The 13,062-nt window shown below is 34.9% G+C and overlaps 1 protein-coding gene across 2 annotated transcripts; it reads right to left on the bottom strand.

Moving 5' to 3' along the window:
- LOC147073667 (uncharacterized) lies at positions 1-12,968 on the bottom strand. Of its 2 annotated transcripts, XM_085944169.1 has the most exons (8): positions 12,393-12,968; positions 11,718-11,841; positions 10,904-11,087; positions 6,788-7,120; positions 6,314-6,601; positions 5,805-5,891; positions 3,837-4,082; positions 1-557 (listed from the first exon to the last, which is right to left on the bottom strand). In XM_085944169.1, exons 1-8 carry the CDS (start codon positions 12,609-12,611, stop codon positions 113-115), a joined length of 1,926 nt encoding a protein of 641 aa, XP_085800295.1. In that variant the 5' UTR covers positions 12,612-12,968; the 3' UTR covers positions 1-112. The 2 variants fall into 2 exon arrangements, with proteins under 2 accessions (XP_085800295.1, XP_085800296.1); XM_085944170.1 differs by lacking the exons at positions 1-557; positions 3,837-4,082 and adding an exon at positions 5,467-5,583.
- Between the last annotated feature and the right edge of the window lie 94 nt (positions 12,969-13,062).

Raw genomic sequence — 13,062 nt, 5'->3', positions numbered from 1 at the left:
GAGGGCTCCTTATCACTGCAGGACTCCACTCCAGCATGTGCTCAAAGCACTAGTGAATTTGTCACTGAATAGGAAATAATAATAAATGTTTTTATAAAAATTAGTAACTTTATTAAATATCAGTTTTGTCAGCTTTATTTTGTCGCTCATGCACAGCCATGTGCCCTCGCAGCGTACACCCCTGAGTGAAGGCTCTTCCGCACACATTACAGACATGTTTCTTCTCACCCGTGTGAATCTTCACATGCTCTCTTAGGGTTGTCTTCCGTTTGAACTCTTTCCCGCAATATTGGCAGGGGAAATCAGTGTTGGTAGTATGACAAAGCATGTGGTTACGCAACATAGACATGTTGCCAAAATTACGGTTGCACTGTGGACAAAAGTGATTCCGTTCTTTGAAGTGCACAAAGCGGATATGCATTTGGAGGCCAGCCGCCGAACAAAATTTCTTGTCGCAATGCTTGCAGGTGTATTCGTCGTCAGGTTGATCATGCACTTTGATCAGGTGTTTCCGGCGTTGATTGTATGAAATGAATCGCTCTTCGCATTTTGGACATCTGCAAATAAAATAATAAGCGTAAACAGACGGGTACTGTGGAATGCAATGGTTGAGTTTAAATTTCCTTCAAAGCTTGTTAGATTAACTAGACTCACCTTAGCCAAAGTGCAATGTCAGGATAGAATTCAAAATGTCAAGTCGACGGCATTTAAGACACTAAGAGGCTTCAGACAAGAAGATCCACTGGTCACATTGCTTTTCAATAAAGCTTGGAAAAGGCAGTAAGAATGACCGACATTAATGTCAATAAACCCATATATATATATATTATAATCGTATCAAATATTAGCTTATACGGACGACATTGACATCATAAGCCGGAATGAAAATACTGTTAGAGAAATATTTGTGGACCTTGAGGAAAACAACAGCACACTAGGACTCACATAACTATCTTAAAAATCGGGAGCAACAGTTGTTTGTTTTCCCAAGAAACTAACCCATTGGTGATGCCAATTAGGGAGGGCAATAACTCCGTTCAACGAAATTGCTTCGGATGTTGATATATTCCACCTACATGAGAATGAGTATAGGTGGCCATTGTTTTATAAATCCTTAAGATAGGTTCACTTAGCTCATTCGGTGTACTTCCATGTATCTACTTACTAATTTTTGTACCTATTTACTCTTTATACTGTTTTTCTGATACTGCATATAATATTTCATTCTTCTTTATATTGTTTTAATACTATTTCTTTGTTTTTTTAAATGACATTTTGTGAATGTTTCAGATTTATAATTTGTAAAATTTGAATTTTGATTAAATTTTAAATGTGGAGCAAATCAAAAATACAGTTGTATCAAGAGTGCACAACAGCACCTTTGAAAGGGTCAAGAATTTTCTGTACCTGAGATCCTCTATTAACAGTGAGAGTAGCCTTGAAATCTAAATTAAAAGAAGAATTGTGCTAGGTAACAAATGTCGCTTCGGTCTAATGAAGGTACGACATTTGAAATGCGCCTTGTATAAAACACTAATAAGACCAGTTGTCATGTATGGCTCTGAGACCTGGTGCATGACTAAAAGCATGGAAAGAGTGTTGGGCTCATTTAAGCGGAACGAATTGAGTGGTATCTTCGGACCCATCAATAACAGTTGGAGACTGGGGAGTTGGGGAGACTATGGCGCGAAATATACTATGGTGGACGTCGCGTACTATCACGTGATGTCACAGTAAGCTACCGCTACGGGAAAAAAGTGTGTAGTGTCGTTTTTCTTGGTGTTTAAAATGTTATCAGACTGATGTTCTCATCCCATAGCATATTTTGAACCTTAAAACTAACATTGTAAGTGAGCAAAATCTGCCGAAATCCTCAAAATATTCTGCAAAATGACGAAACCATAGACTAAATTTGACATTAAACAGCGTGACAGTACGCGACATGCATCTAAGTATATTCACAACTTAAGATGCAATGTGAGCAGTACACTTTGGCTTGATAATCAACCAAAAATTGTTTCACAATATACCTGCCCTACCCTTAGTTATTTTAGGTATTCTCTCATGTGTTACTCTTGCACTAAAGACTATGGAATATAGGGGTGATATGTAAACGACAGCATTTAGTCAATCAGTCTATCATATCCCTTTTCCTCATTTTGGAAACTATGCGATTACTTGTGTATAATAATTCCCATGATACAACGCCTGTACACGTGCATGGATTTACTGGCACCAATAATGTGTATTTTAAAATTTCGCGATAATAGCTGTAAAAGTGCTAACTGTCTCCAATCTCATTCTTCAAACGTAAGAGAGACACGGTGTTGTCATTGTATGGTGCTATTTGACAGGTTCGTAGATAATCTGTAAACGTCAAAATGTTCTGTGCGGTGTAGTTTGTATTTCTTCCTATTCACCACTATCGTATTAATGCGCATGTGCTTCCACCATGCAAGTATCAATTATTACGTGAAAATTCAGAAGCTTCTGAACTTTTTTGATCCATGCATGCAATCTTGCAACTTGCACGATAATACGTGTTTACACGTGCATATTCTTGTTATGGCCGCGATAATACGTACTGTCAGCAGTAAATTCATGCACATGTAAACGGGGTATTAAATTGATCTTCTAAAATTGTCATTTATTTGACAAATACTCAACACTAGATATGGAAAATAATTAAAAAAAAAAAAAAAAAATAGAAACTTTAGAACCCAAAATTTTTAGGGTTTTCCATTCCGGGGCTTTCAACATTAACTCTTTTACTCCCAGCTGATTTAGCCTAGCATATGCGAAAACTCCCAAGCGTTTTTTGACAACAAATCGTCGATTTAGTTTTTTTTAAATAACTAATTCTACACATGTTTTAAAAATTTGAAACTTTTTTTGTGTGTTCTCAATGGTATATAAAGCAATAATAAGTAATAATATTGATAGTTTACATCAATAAAACAAAAGAAAAAAATAATGTATCAATATTTATTTAGAAATGAACGGATAAAACTATGTTTGAACAACAAAACAAGTGTGACAACATTTTTTTATTTATAATTGATATATCAAATTTTATAATATAATCTATCCTTATGTAGTAACAGAAAAAAAAAATAAACATATTATTATTTCTCTATGAAATAGAATTTTTATAAAGTAATCAAAAAAAATCGTATAGTGTCAAGGTATTCAAGAATATTATTCAATTCACGAAATCGCAAGAGAATTCGATACAGTATCGACGACTAACTGATATGGAATGAAGTAATTTCAAAAAATAAGTCTCAAAGCACTAAATCATTTTTAATAATATTTATATTCATGTATTTTTTCACCATCTTACTAAAAATACAGTGGCATCCATTGTTAGTTCAAAAATTACAAAATTCATTTTGTAATGTGATATATGAATCATAAAACAACTAAAAGAAATATCAGAATTTAAAATGTGTCATAAAAATAATGTTTTATTATTTTAATGACCCTCTTTGGTCTCAAGTTCGACAGCAGAGCAATTATGACTTGTGAGTTATTAGGGTATGGCATAATTATAAACAATGCCGACACTAAAATAAATGTTACTCACCACCCAACACACAGTGAATATAATGCTTCGTCTACATGAATGAAATATGACGGGAAAAAATTTGGAATAAATCGTAAATTTGGTTCCAAACTTTCGGCCGATGGATCGGCCCAGATGGAGTTTTCGCATAGGTATGGTGGGCCGAAATATCGGCCCCGTGGGAGTAAAAGGGTTAAGAATCGATGGTTCCAGTTGCAAAATAATAAAGGGATTCTTAGTGTTCCATTTCTAGCTCCGATTGTAAACTAACCTGAACAATTTGTTCTGTCCGCGATGCTTCACCTTCATATGAACGCCCAGGGAACTGGAACTCTTGTACTTTTTGTCGGGGCATTCCTTGCAAGGGTATGTCTTGGTGGTGTGTGTTTGCAGGTGTGATAGGTATTGTTTGTATGTTGCTGATAAACGGCCGCAAGTCTCGCAGACATGGTTGGGGTAGTGAATAGCCATGTGCTTCTTCAGATATTTATTGTATAAGAACTCTTCACTACAAATCCTGCAACAAACCGTTTGTAGTCAAATTTTTTTTCCATAATATAATATAATGAACATAACAAATTATAAATTCAAAGCGTTCATGACATGACATAGAATAAGTGTTAATAATTTTTAAAAATAAAAATACAGAGAATAAGTAATAAAATAAGAAATAAAATAAGAAAATAAATAAAATAAGTAACAAAATAAAAGTAGATGGAAGCACACAGAGTGAACTTTGATAGACCCTATCTTAAAAACATATAAAACAACGTCTACCTAAATTCACCCTCACGTAAGTGGGATATATCAATATCCGAAGCGATTTCATTAAACATGGTTACCGCCCTCCCAATGTGCATTACTAATGGCAGGTTAGTTCTGCACCGTGGGAGAACAAACAACGGATGCCCTCGATTCCTAAGGTAATTATCAGAGACACACAAGCCAACACCACTTAGAATGGCAGAGTTCACATTTACGCCGCGTATATGTCTGAAAAAATATGTAGCTAACGGATAATATCCATACAGCCGAAAGTAAAGGAGTCTTAAAAAATTCTTTTGGACTCTCTCCACCATAAGACCGTACTTCAACTGATGCGGGGCCCAAACAATAGACCCACTCTCAAGTCTGCTTCTAACTAAGGAGTTATAGAGAATTTTTAGTACCGTAACATCCGAAAAGACCCGGGAAGTACGCAAGACAAAGCCCAACATCTTTAGCGCCTTTTTACAAATGGTATCTATATGACCACTAAACGTCAGTTCACCGTCAAACGTAATTCCAAGATCTCTTACAGATGATATTCGCGAGAGAACTCTGCCATGCATAGAGTACTGGAAAAACAATACTCGTGAGGCTTTAGTAAACGATAAAACATTGTAGTGTATTACAAATGGCGTATAGTCAAAGATGTTGAATCATCTTCCAGATAGAGCTGTCTGCTGTATTCATATAAATAAGTTCCTGTTTAACGTGTCATTTTTGTATGCAAAAAGATACCACCAATAACCAGCAACCTCTATAATAAAACAGTTTGTATGAAAATTAGTGGTCCTTTTGAACGGAGGACTCCACAACAGACATGTGAGTTCTAAATGGTATTAACGGGTAGTAAGTATACTAAGTCTTCAAAATCGACCAGTTTTCCCACCTCTAGTCAGCAGTTTTGTATAACGCTGATTGGTGAGAACGGATAAAAATAAGTTGTTCATTATATATATTCTTTTGTATACAAGATTCACACAGTCAAATTACTTCTTACAAGTAATCACTTTTTCACCTCAGTAACATTATACTAAAATGTTTTTCTCACCAAAAGCCTGGGATACTTGTGCTTTTATTTTAACCGTGTTGGGTTAAATAAAAAGGCTAGAATGATCGAACAAATTTCTCACTTGATCTTGTCACTTTGAAAACTCACTCCGCTATTGTATCTTGTGAGAACTTAGTGCCACGGACAATATTACCTACTTCTCTGTTATATTGCATCACTGTATCACTGTAGTTCTGTCAAACTAGAAAATAAACACGCAATCAACATCATTCTCAGACTTAGAATGAAGACGTTTTAAAATAATATTCTACTAATGTAGGTATAGAAATATTTTATATGATAATTAAATGTTGATACGCGTGATAGATATGGCATAATAATGACTTACAACTTTTACATGATAACCAGGCCCGTCATGACATCACTGAACATAGATACGTGGTTTATTTTAAACATACTCACCGACATTTCAGATCAGTGTTATTCACCAAATCGTTTATTTGCAATATGTGTTCCTTGGTTTTGGTTGATGCACCTATCGAGTCGACACTAAAAATACATCAAAATACTGATTAGTCGAAAGAATTTGATTATGGTTTTATTCTTTTTCGATCATTTGAACCTCTCCACAAAGTGGAGGTTTGTATTAACAGATTTTTGTTTCAACGAGAAATTGATATTAGCCAATTGCTCCATCTCCATCCATCCATCCAGGTCCAAAAAAAATTGAAAAACAATATTATGTGTATTTGAAAGACCCAGGATTCGAACCAAAACATTATAAGCCGAAGCGTAAGCCGCTCGGCCATCGTGGACGTACTATGACTATGGTTAGAGGAAGCTTTCTGAAATTTTAGTAATGTGGTAGTTCGCTGTTCGTAATGCTTGGCTACTATAGTAGGTACACCATGTTGGCGGGAGCGGTAGGTAATATTAAAGAAATGTGTTTTATTGAATGTATGTATACTCACACGCATTCTGTATCTGTATGACGCACTACATTTGGCAAATTAAACATTTCTCCACCGATTTCTGATGTTTCCATTTTATCATTGCCGGGGTTCACCACTGTCTTTTTTTTCATCTGTCTCTCTGTTTTGTCCATCTCTACATTCTTCACCACTCGTTTTATCAATTTATTTCCATTATGTTTAGCAACTGTATTTATATGGAGCTTGAGCTTGCCAGCTGACAAAATGTTTGTCTTTTTGTTATTTTCTCCCCCAGTGTCTATTGGTGTGCTGCTTTTCGAATCAACACTAAAAATACATCAAATAATATACAGTACTGTAATGAATTCATAAATTTAACAATAATATTGGACGAAAGAGTTTGACTATGGTCAGAGAAACCATTATGCGGTTCGTAACACTACTATAACACGCCACGTTGGCGGGAGCAGTAGGTAGTGTTAAAGAATTGTGTTTTATTTAATGTATACTCACACCCGTTGTCCATCTGTACCACGCACTAAAATTGGCAAATTGTACATTTTTCCACCAATTTCTGCTGTTTCCGTTTTATCGTTGCTGGGATTCACCACTGTCTTCCTTTTGGTATGTCTGTCTATTTCGTCCGTCTCGACGTCAGTGTTTTTGTTACTTTCTCCCCCAGGGACCGCTTTCAAGTTAATACATCTCGGTATATTGAACACCACAGCAGCCTGCTTTACTGTTAATTTACTCGGTAGAATTGGCTTTATTTTCACCATACTTTTCATAGTGACTTCTTTCACCAGACTCTTTTGTATATCAATTGTAGTTGTCACTGAAAGTGGTCTGGAACACAATGCGAAACATTTTAAATAATGTAATAATCAAAAAGTACTTAAATGCGTAATAGTGCCAATGTTGATTGACAGACAGATCAAAATGAATGTAAAATGAAATGAAAATAAATGTGAAAGTAGTAAGAACTAACAGGTAATAATTATAATGATCCCTACAGACACATAAATCTAAATATTGTACTGCGGTTCGGAGACGTGGTCATTAACTGTCAGTGATGTCCATAAGATATAGGTGTTTCAGCATAGAATCTTGCAAAATATCTTTGGCCCCATTTGCTCAAATGGTATCTGGTAACGTGGCTGTAATCATGAGGTAGGTCTACAACCTTTTCGATGTGTCTGATGACGGATTAATCAAAACTCAACGCCTGCAATGGGCCGGCCACGTGACATGTATGGATGAATAAACACCGATAAAGCACCTCACATTCAGTGGTCCAAGAACGAAGTGCAGAAAGGCTGGTTTTGATAATTTACAGAGAAACTTACAAGTCCTAGAAATGATTGACTGGGACTGGGAAGGCGAGCACAAAACCGGTCAGAGTAGAGGAATCTGCTTGAGGCGGTCAATGTCGGACCCAGGCTCTAGTGCCAAAGAAAAAAAAAGAAGAAAAATAAGTAGACATATCATGCTATCTTGTAATAAATTCTTTTATTTTATCACGACGATTGTGATCTGGATAATTTAGCTGTTGAATAGCATCTAAATGGCTCGACTTCACACCTATTACCATTCCGAAAAACACAGGACCAATGATAGTGGTAATAAAATTTACCTACACCAAGGTCTAAACAAAAACGAACCATAACGATGATGAAAGCATTCGGCACGCTTATATCTCCACAATATGCTTTAGAGCAACGATTTCCAAACTGGGAGGCGCGGAGTGTGGTAAAGGGAGGCGCAAAAAGTTTATCACAATTAATGTAGCCACAGGTTTGCACTTTGCAAATGCATTGTTTGCAAACCTGTCTGAAAATATGGAGACTAATTTTATAATACCTCACTTCTATACTATTGTGAAGCGCTCTGGCTATCTCATGAAAAAATTAAATAAAAGGGTCAAATCATAATGTTGAAATTTGAGACAAATTTGTTTAGGAAAGATAATTTTGTTGTTAAACTTGTCTATTTGGTTGAAATTTGAAAAAAATTGAGTGAATAAATCAATGCAAGGACCACTCCTGCGTTCACTGATTTAAAAAGACAAAGTGAAGGCATTCATAAAAAATTGGAGATTTGGAAATCAAAATTACAAAAAAAATATGTTCACCATGTTTCCTCTTTTAAATGATTTCTGCGCCAGATATATTGAAGCAAACAAAAATCCATTTACTGAGTTCTTGGTTAGTTTGCTAATGCACTTTTCACATTATTTTATTAATAGTGAAAAAAGTCGCCTGCTTTGCTACAGGGCTGTTAAATATTTTAAATATCTGGTTGTCCATTACAATTTGATGTGATACCCATATGATGATTGATATACTTACTTAAATGATAACGCCCTGTATAATTTAGGAAACACTACATTAGAGCACCATACTCCCCGTAACCTCAGCGATAGGTAGGTGGGTCCGCCAAAGATCCTGGCCTGGCGGCCCGCTTCAGGATGTGGGGCCCATGATAGAATCCATTTGTCAATGAATGATGATGAATTTGGATTGACTACTATTAAAATTGATTGTGCTAATAAACAAGCACATTCATCGCATGAAAAACAAATTATTTTAAAAAATTAACATAAAGGTGTCTGTATTTTTTAATGAAATAAAGGGGGGAGGCGCCAAGATTGGATTTTTTTAAAAGGGAGGCGTAGTAACATAAAATTTGGAAACCACTGCGTTAGAGTAAGATAGAATTTCTTTAAATATTTTTTGAAACATCGCCGGTAAGTATTGTTTTGAATGATTACATTTATTTAAAAACTGCGAGCATGTGTTGCTGAAATTTATTGTTTTTGTGTTAAACATAAAGTTAGTGGTAATTAGTTTTAGTTAATTTAGTAGAAAATATGTTTAACTATGTTGTGTTTAAATTTGGTAGCCGTACTGAGAAGCAACATGATGGTATAACGTTTTATAGGGGTGGATGAAGAGCTCGACATTCAAATATAATTTAGTATAAAAAGGACCTCGGCGTCGTAAGTACGTTAATTTAAATCGATCTTTTCGCAAAAATCACTAATCATCGGAGATTTTATTTCAAGAAACATTATTATTATTATTGATATTGTCTGCCGCTGAACATTATTATTATTTTATAAACACCTGAAAGATGTACGCCGATCAGAAAACAGGGCTGTCAAAATAATATTATGAATTCATATTTTTAAAATGTTAATTTCATCATAGTTTTTAATCAAACCTGTGCAAGTACGTACTGATAACTTGGGTGGATTTTGTAGCAAACATACTATTGATATATACGGGTATATTATTATTATAACCCAATTCAAATTGAACATAGGTTGATACTCAAATACTATTATATTTCGAGAAAATAATACGATGGTATAATTAATCCATATCAATTATTTGAAAACATTACATTCGCACTTTGCAAGATAACATCAAAATGTGTATATACTTATCTAAATGACGAATGACATTCATGAGTGAGCACGGCTGAAAGCTTGGAAATGTGTTTTTTTCTATTTCAAAATCTTTTAATTGTGTATTATTTTATTACAGGTTCAAGGCCAACTTCATATAACTAATAAAAAATACTGTTTGTTTCTACGAATAAAAAAAGACAGGAAGGAAGATGTGTACAAATCACGGCAATCAGAAAGGCCGGCAAATATGGCCGACAATGCGTGATACACAAACATAAAATACACAACACATTCGAAGTTTGCCGCACACGTACAGACCACGTGATATTTGTTTACGCAAAATCGTCGCTTTTCAAAATGGCGAATTTGATTGCCAGATTTTACTGCGATGAATCAGTATGTTCCTTCTTGTCTTTTTTTATTCGTAGGTTTGTTTACTATGTACACTGAGAAATTTCAACCAAAACTGGAAAAAATTCTATTATGGGTGTTGACTTCCTGAATTAGTTAACCCCAGGTCCATGTCACTACGTGAACCACAGTGGATATTAAGCCATTTCCACACTGGCAACCTCATTAAATTTTACGATACTTACCATAATTGCTTAAGAAATTTTACGATAATCATCATAATTATCGTAAAATCTAACGAGGTTGCCAGCAACTTAACTTGTTGCCAGTGTGGACCCGGCATTAGATGCACAAAACTTAAATAATATTATATTATAAATAAAAATTTAAAATTATAAATATTTATGATTTATGTCTTCGACAGCCCTGATGAAATATGAGTCGGATCGAGTCATAGAGCAAATTTATTGACACAAACAACTTTGACACGACCTTTTTATATTAACTAGTAGACCAGATATTATGGACCACATGTTAAAAAATCATATTTTCAATTCTCAAGGCCAATTCTGTAGAACGTCCCCTTAAGTTAATAATAATAAAATTGAGGTTCGACTGTGCGTTATACACGAGAAACATGGCTACTCTGAGACTAAGACTTATTTTTACTCTGGATGCGAATGCATGTTGAATAAAAAACATATTATGTATTTGATTCAGCCGCGGGACTCAAACCTTTTCCAACGGATTTACAGGTGTCCATTGCAGACCGGTGGGGTAAATAAAAAGTTCTTGTAAATTGTCATTTAAACAATCATTGACACCGAATCAGTCGAAGATGACCAGGAAGTTTGAAGAATTTGTACCTTTTATCAGCTGTCTTCTTCGTTATTGTTATTCCAGTGGGCATTTTTGGGGAAACCATGTCATCGATACTGGTATCTGAATTATTCCCTCCGTCTGAATAGTGATCAGAATCGTTAAAACTGATGGGCAATGTTTGACTCGCAACGATATAATCTTCTTTGCTTTTTGAGACTGGTTTATCATCTATAACAATTATTTATACGGCATCAGTGTTTGTAGACCATGCATTGAAAAAAGCCTAGCTTGTATTTATGTATGTCTTATTTACAAAAAAAAAATTATAACCTAACTAAGGAAGTAATACTAAAGAACTCAATTTCTTATAATTTTTTAACTTTTTTAATAAAAATTTTAAATTTTTTTCCTGCTCGAACTACTCGAAAAACTGCTCGGCACGTCAGTCAAAAAATAATATTTGGGAAATTTTGGCACCCGTACGTTACAAGGTTCGCCAACCCTGATCTAGGTTAATAAATGATACTAGTCATTGTTGACTAGGTTATGATTGAGAAACCAGCTGACCAAAATTTCTAACGTCTACGAGGTGTTTTGATGAGCAGGCATGAGATAGCCGATAGCTATGTAATTGCCTGTAATAAAAACGTTGATGCTAGATGAAGTTATTGATAGTTAAATGACCTGTTGATTATAAGTGAAATTCATGCTGACCCGGCATAAAGTTATTGATCGCTATAAACACCTTGTAAAGCTAACGCCTATGTGTCTCAATTCGATAACCCTATCTCCCGTAATTCCTTAGCCAAAGTATGTACCTCATTTGCTATATGAAAATAATACAAGCAACAAGTGTACCTAAAAGGTCTTTAAAGTTATTGATAGACTTCTCCAATTGTTTTCTGAAGTCGGTTGCATCTCTAAGTCTTTCAACGCAGTCATCGCATATTGCACAACGTCCACTTTTCTGCAGATCTTCAGACTAAAACATATAAACGATACAGGTATATTAAATTTATTGTTTAGACTGATAGTTACTGCTTTATATGATATAAATCAGGGCTTGACAACTGTTGGCCCACACATACATTTGGTAATTGTGCCGCAGATGTTGTCATGAGCTTTTATATATTTTTTTTTACGAAAACAGTTTATTCCATGTAGACAATTATAATAAATACCCTTTTCTGTCGGCGCATAGGCTTTTCGATCCAATAATTGTTAATTTGAAATTTTCAAACATTTTGATGCATCATTATCACAAACTAAGATTATATTAGGTTGGGGTACGTTAGATTAGGTTAGGTTTGGTTTGGTCTAAACAGAAAGTTATAAAATCTCATGACATCATCTGCGGTACATTTACCATACATTTTTTGGGGCTTTGCATTTCTTTCCAAACCCGGTTAAAGAAGTTATAATTTAAAAAGAAAAAAGCGAAGTCAATGCATTAAGATACAATGTAGGTACTATAAACATTCGCTGGAATATATTAATGCATTTGGTTGACGGTTGAGATACTAATAAACAAACCTTTACGCGAAAGCAAAACAATAACATTTCAGAATATTTTTCCGGTTTGCCTTCGTGATAATATGTGTCGGTAATACTCCTGAGACTGGTAATGGTGCGGCAGACAGTGCACGCTGCATTGAATACTTCTTGCTTGACTTCGCATTCAGTGATGTCAATTGCTCCATTGGTATCTTCAATCTTGATGTTCAAAACATTATCTTTGTTGGAAACGTTCATATTTTTTGGAAATAAAATAGGTTGTACTACGTGAAGATACTTCAAGATACTTATTTGACAACGATCGCGCTGACTTAATATTATGTTATCACGTTTGACACCATCAGCCCCCAGCGTGAGAAATGGCAGGCGAGAGGCACGGAATTTGTCCAATCTGTCTACGTACTTGGGCGGGAGACGCCTGGACTGAACATAAAAAAAGGATGAAAAAAATGCATTGACAACGTCTTGTTGTTATGTCGGCGCGCAGCATAAAGTTGGATTATTAAAATAAAATAACTTAATTCGTAAGTATTTGGTCAATGCATGTTGGAATTATTGTTTGACAACCAAACTTGTTTATATATTATAGTCTATGGTTTGACGCCTGCTTATTGTTTTGACATTTGTCAGCGGTGCTGCTAGCTATAAAAAATATACATTTCTAATAATTAACAATCATATTTCAAAA

The sequence above is a fragment of the Rhyacophila brunnea genome, unplaced genomic scaffold (assembly GCF_057557595.1).
Source record: "Rhyacophila brunnea isolate RB1 unplaced genomic scaffold, BYU_Rbru_1.0 scaffold_17, whole genome shotgun sequence".
In the NCBI taxonomy this organism is placed as follows: Eukaryota; Metazoa; Arthropoda; class Insecta; order Trichoptera; family Rhyacophilidae; genus Rhyacophila; species Rhyacophila brunnea.
Note: the sequence above shows the minus strand (reverse complement) of the source record. Positions and strands in the feature narration are given on the sequence as shown.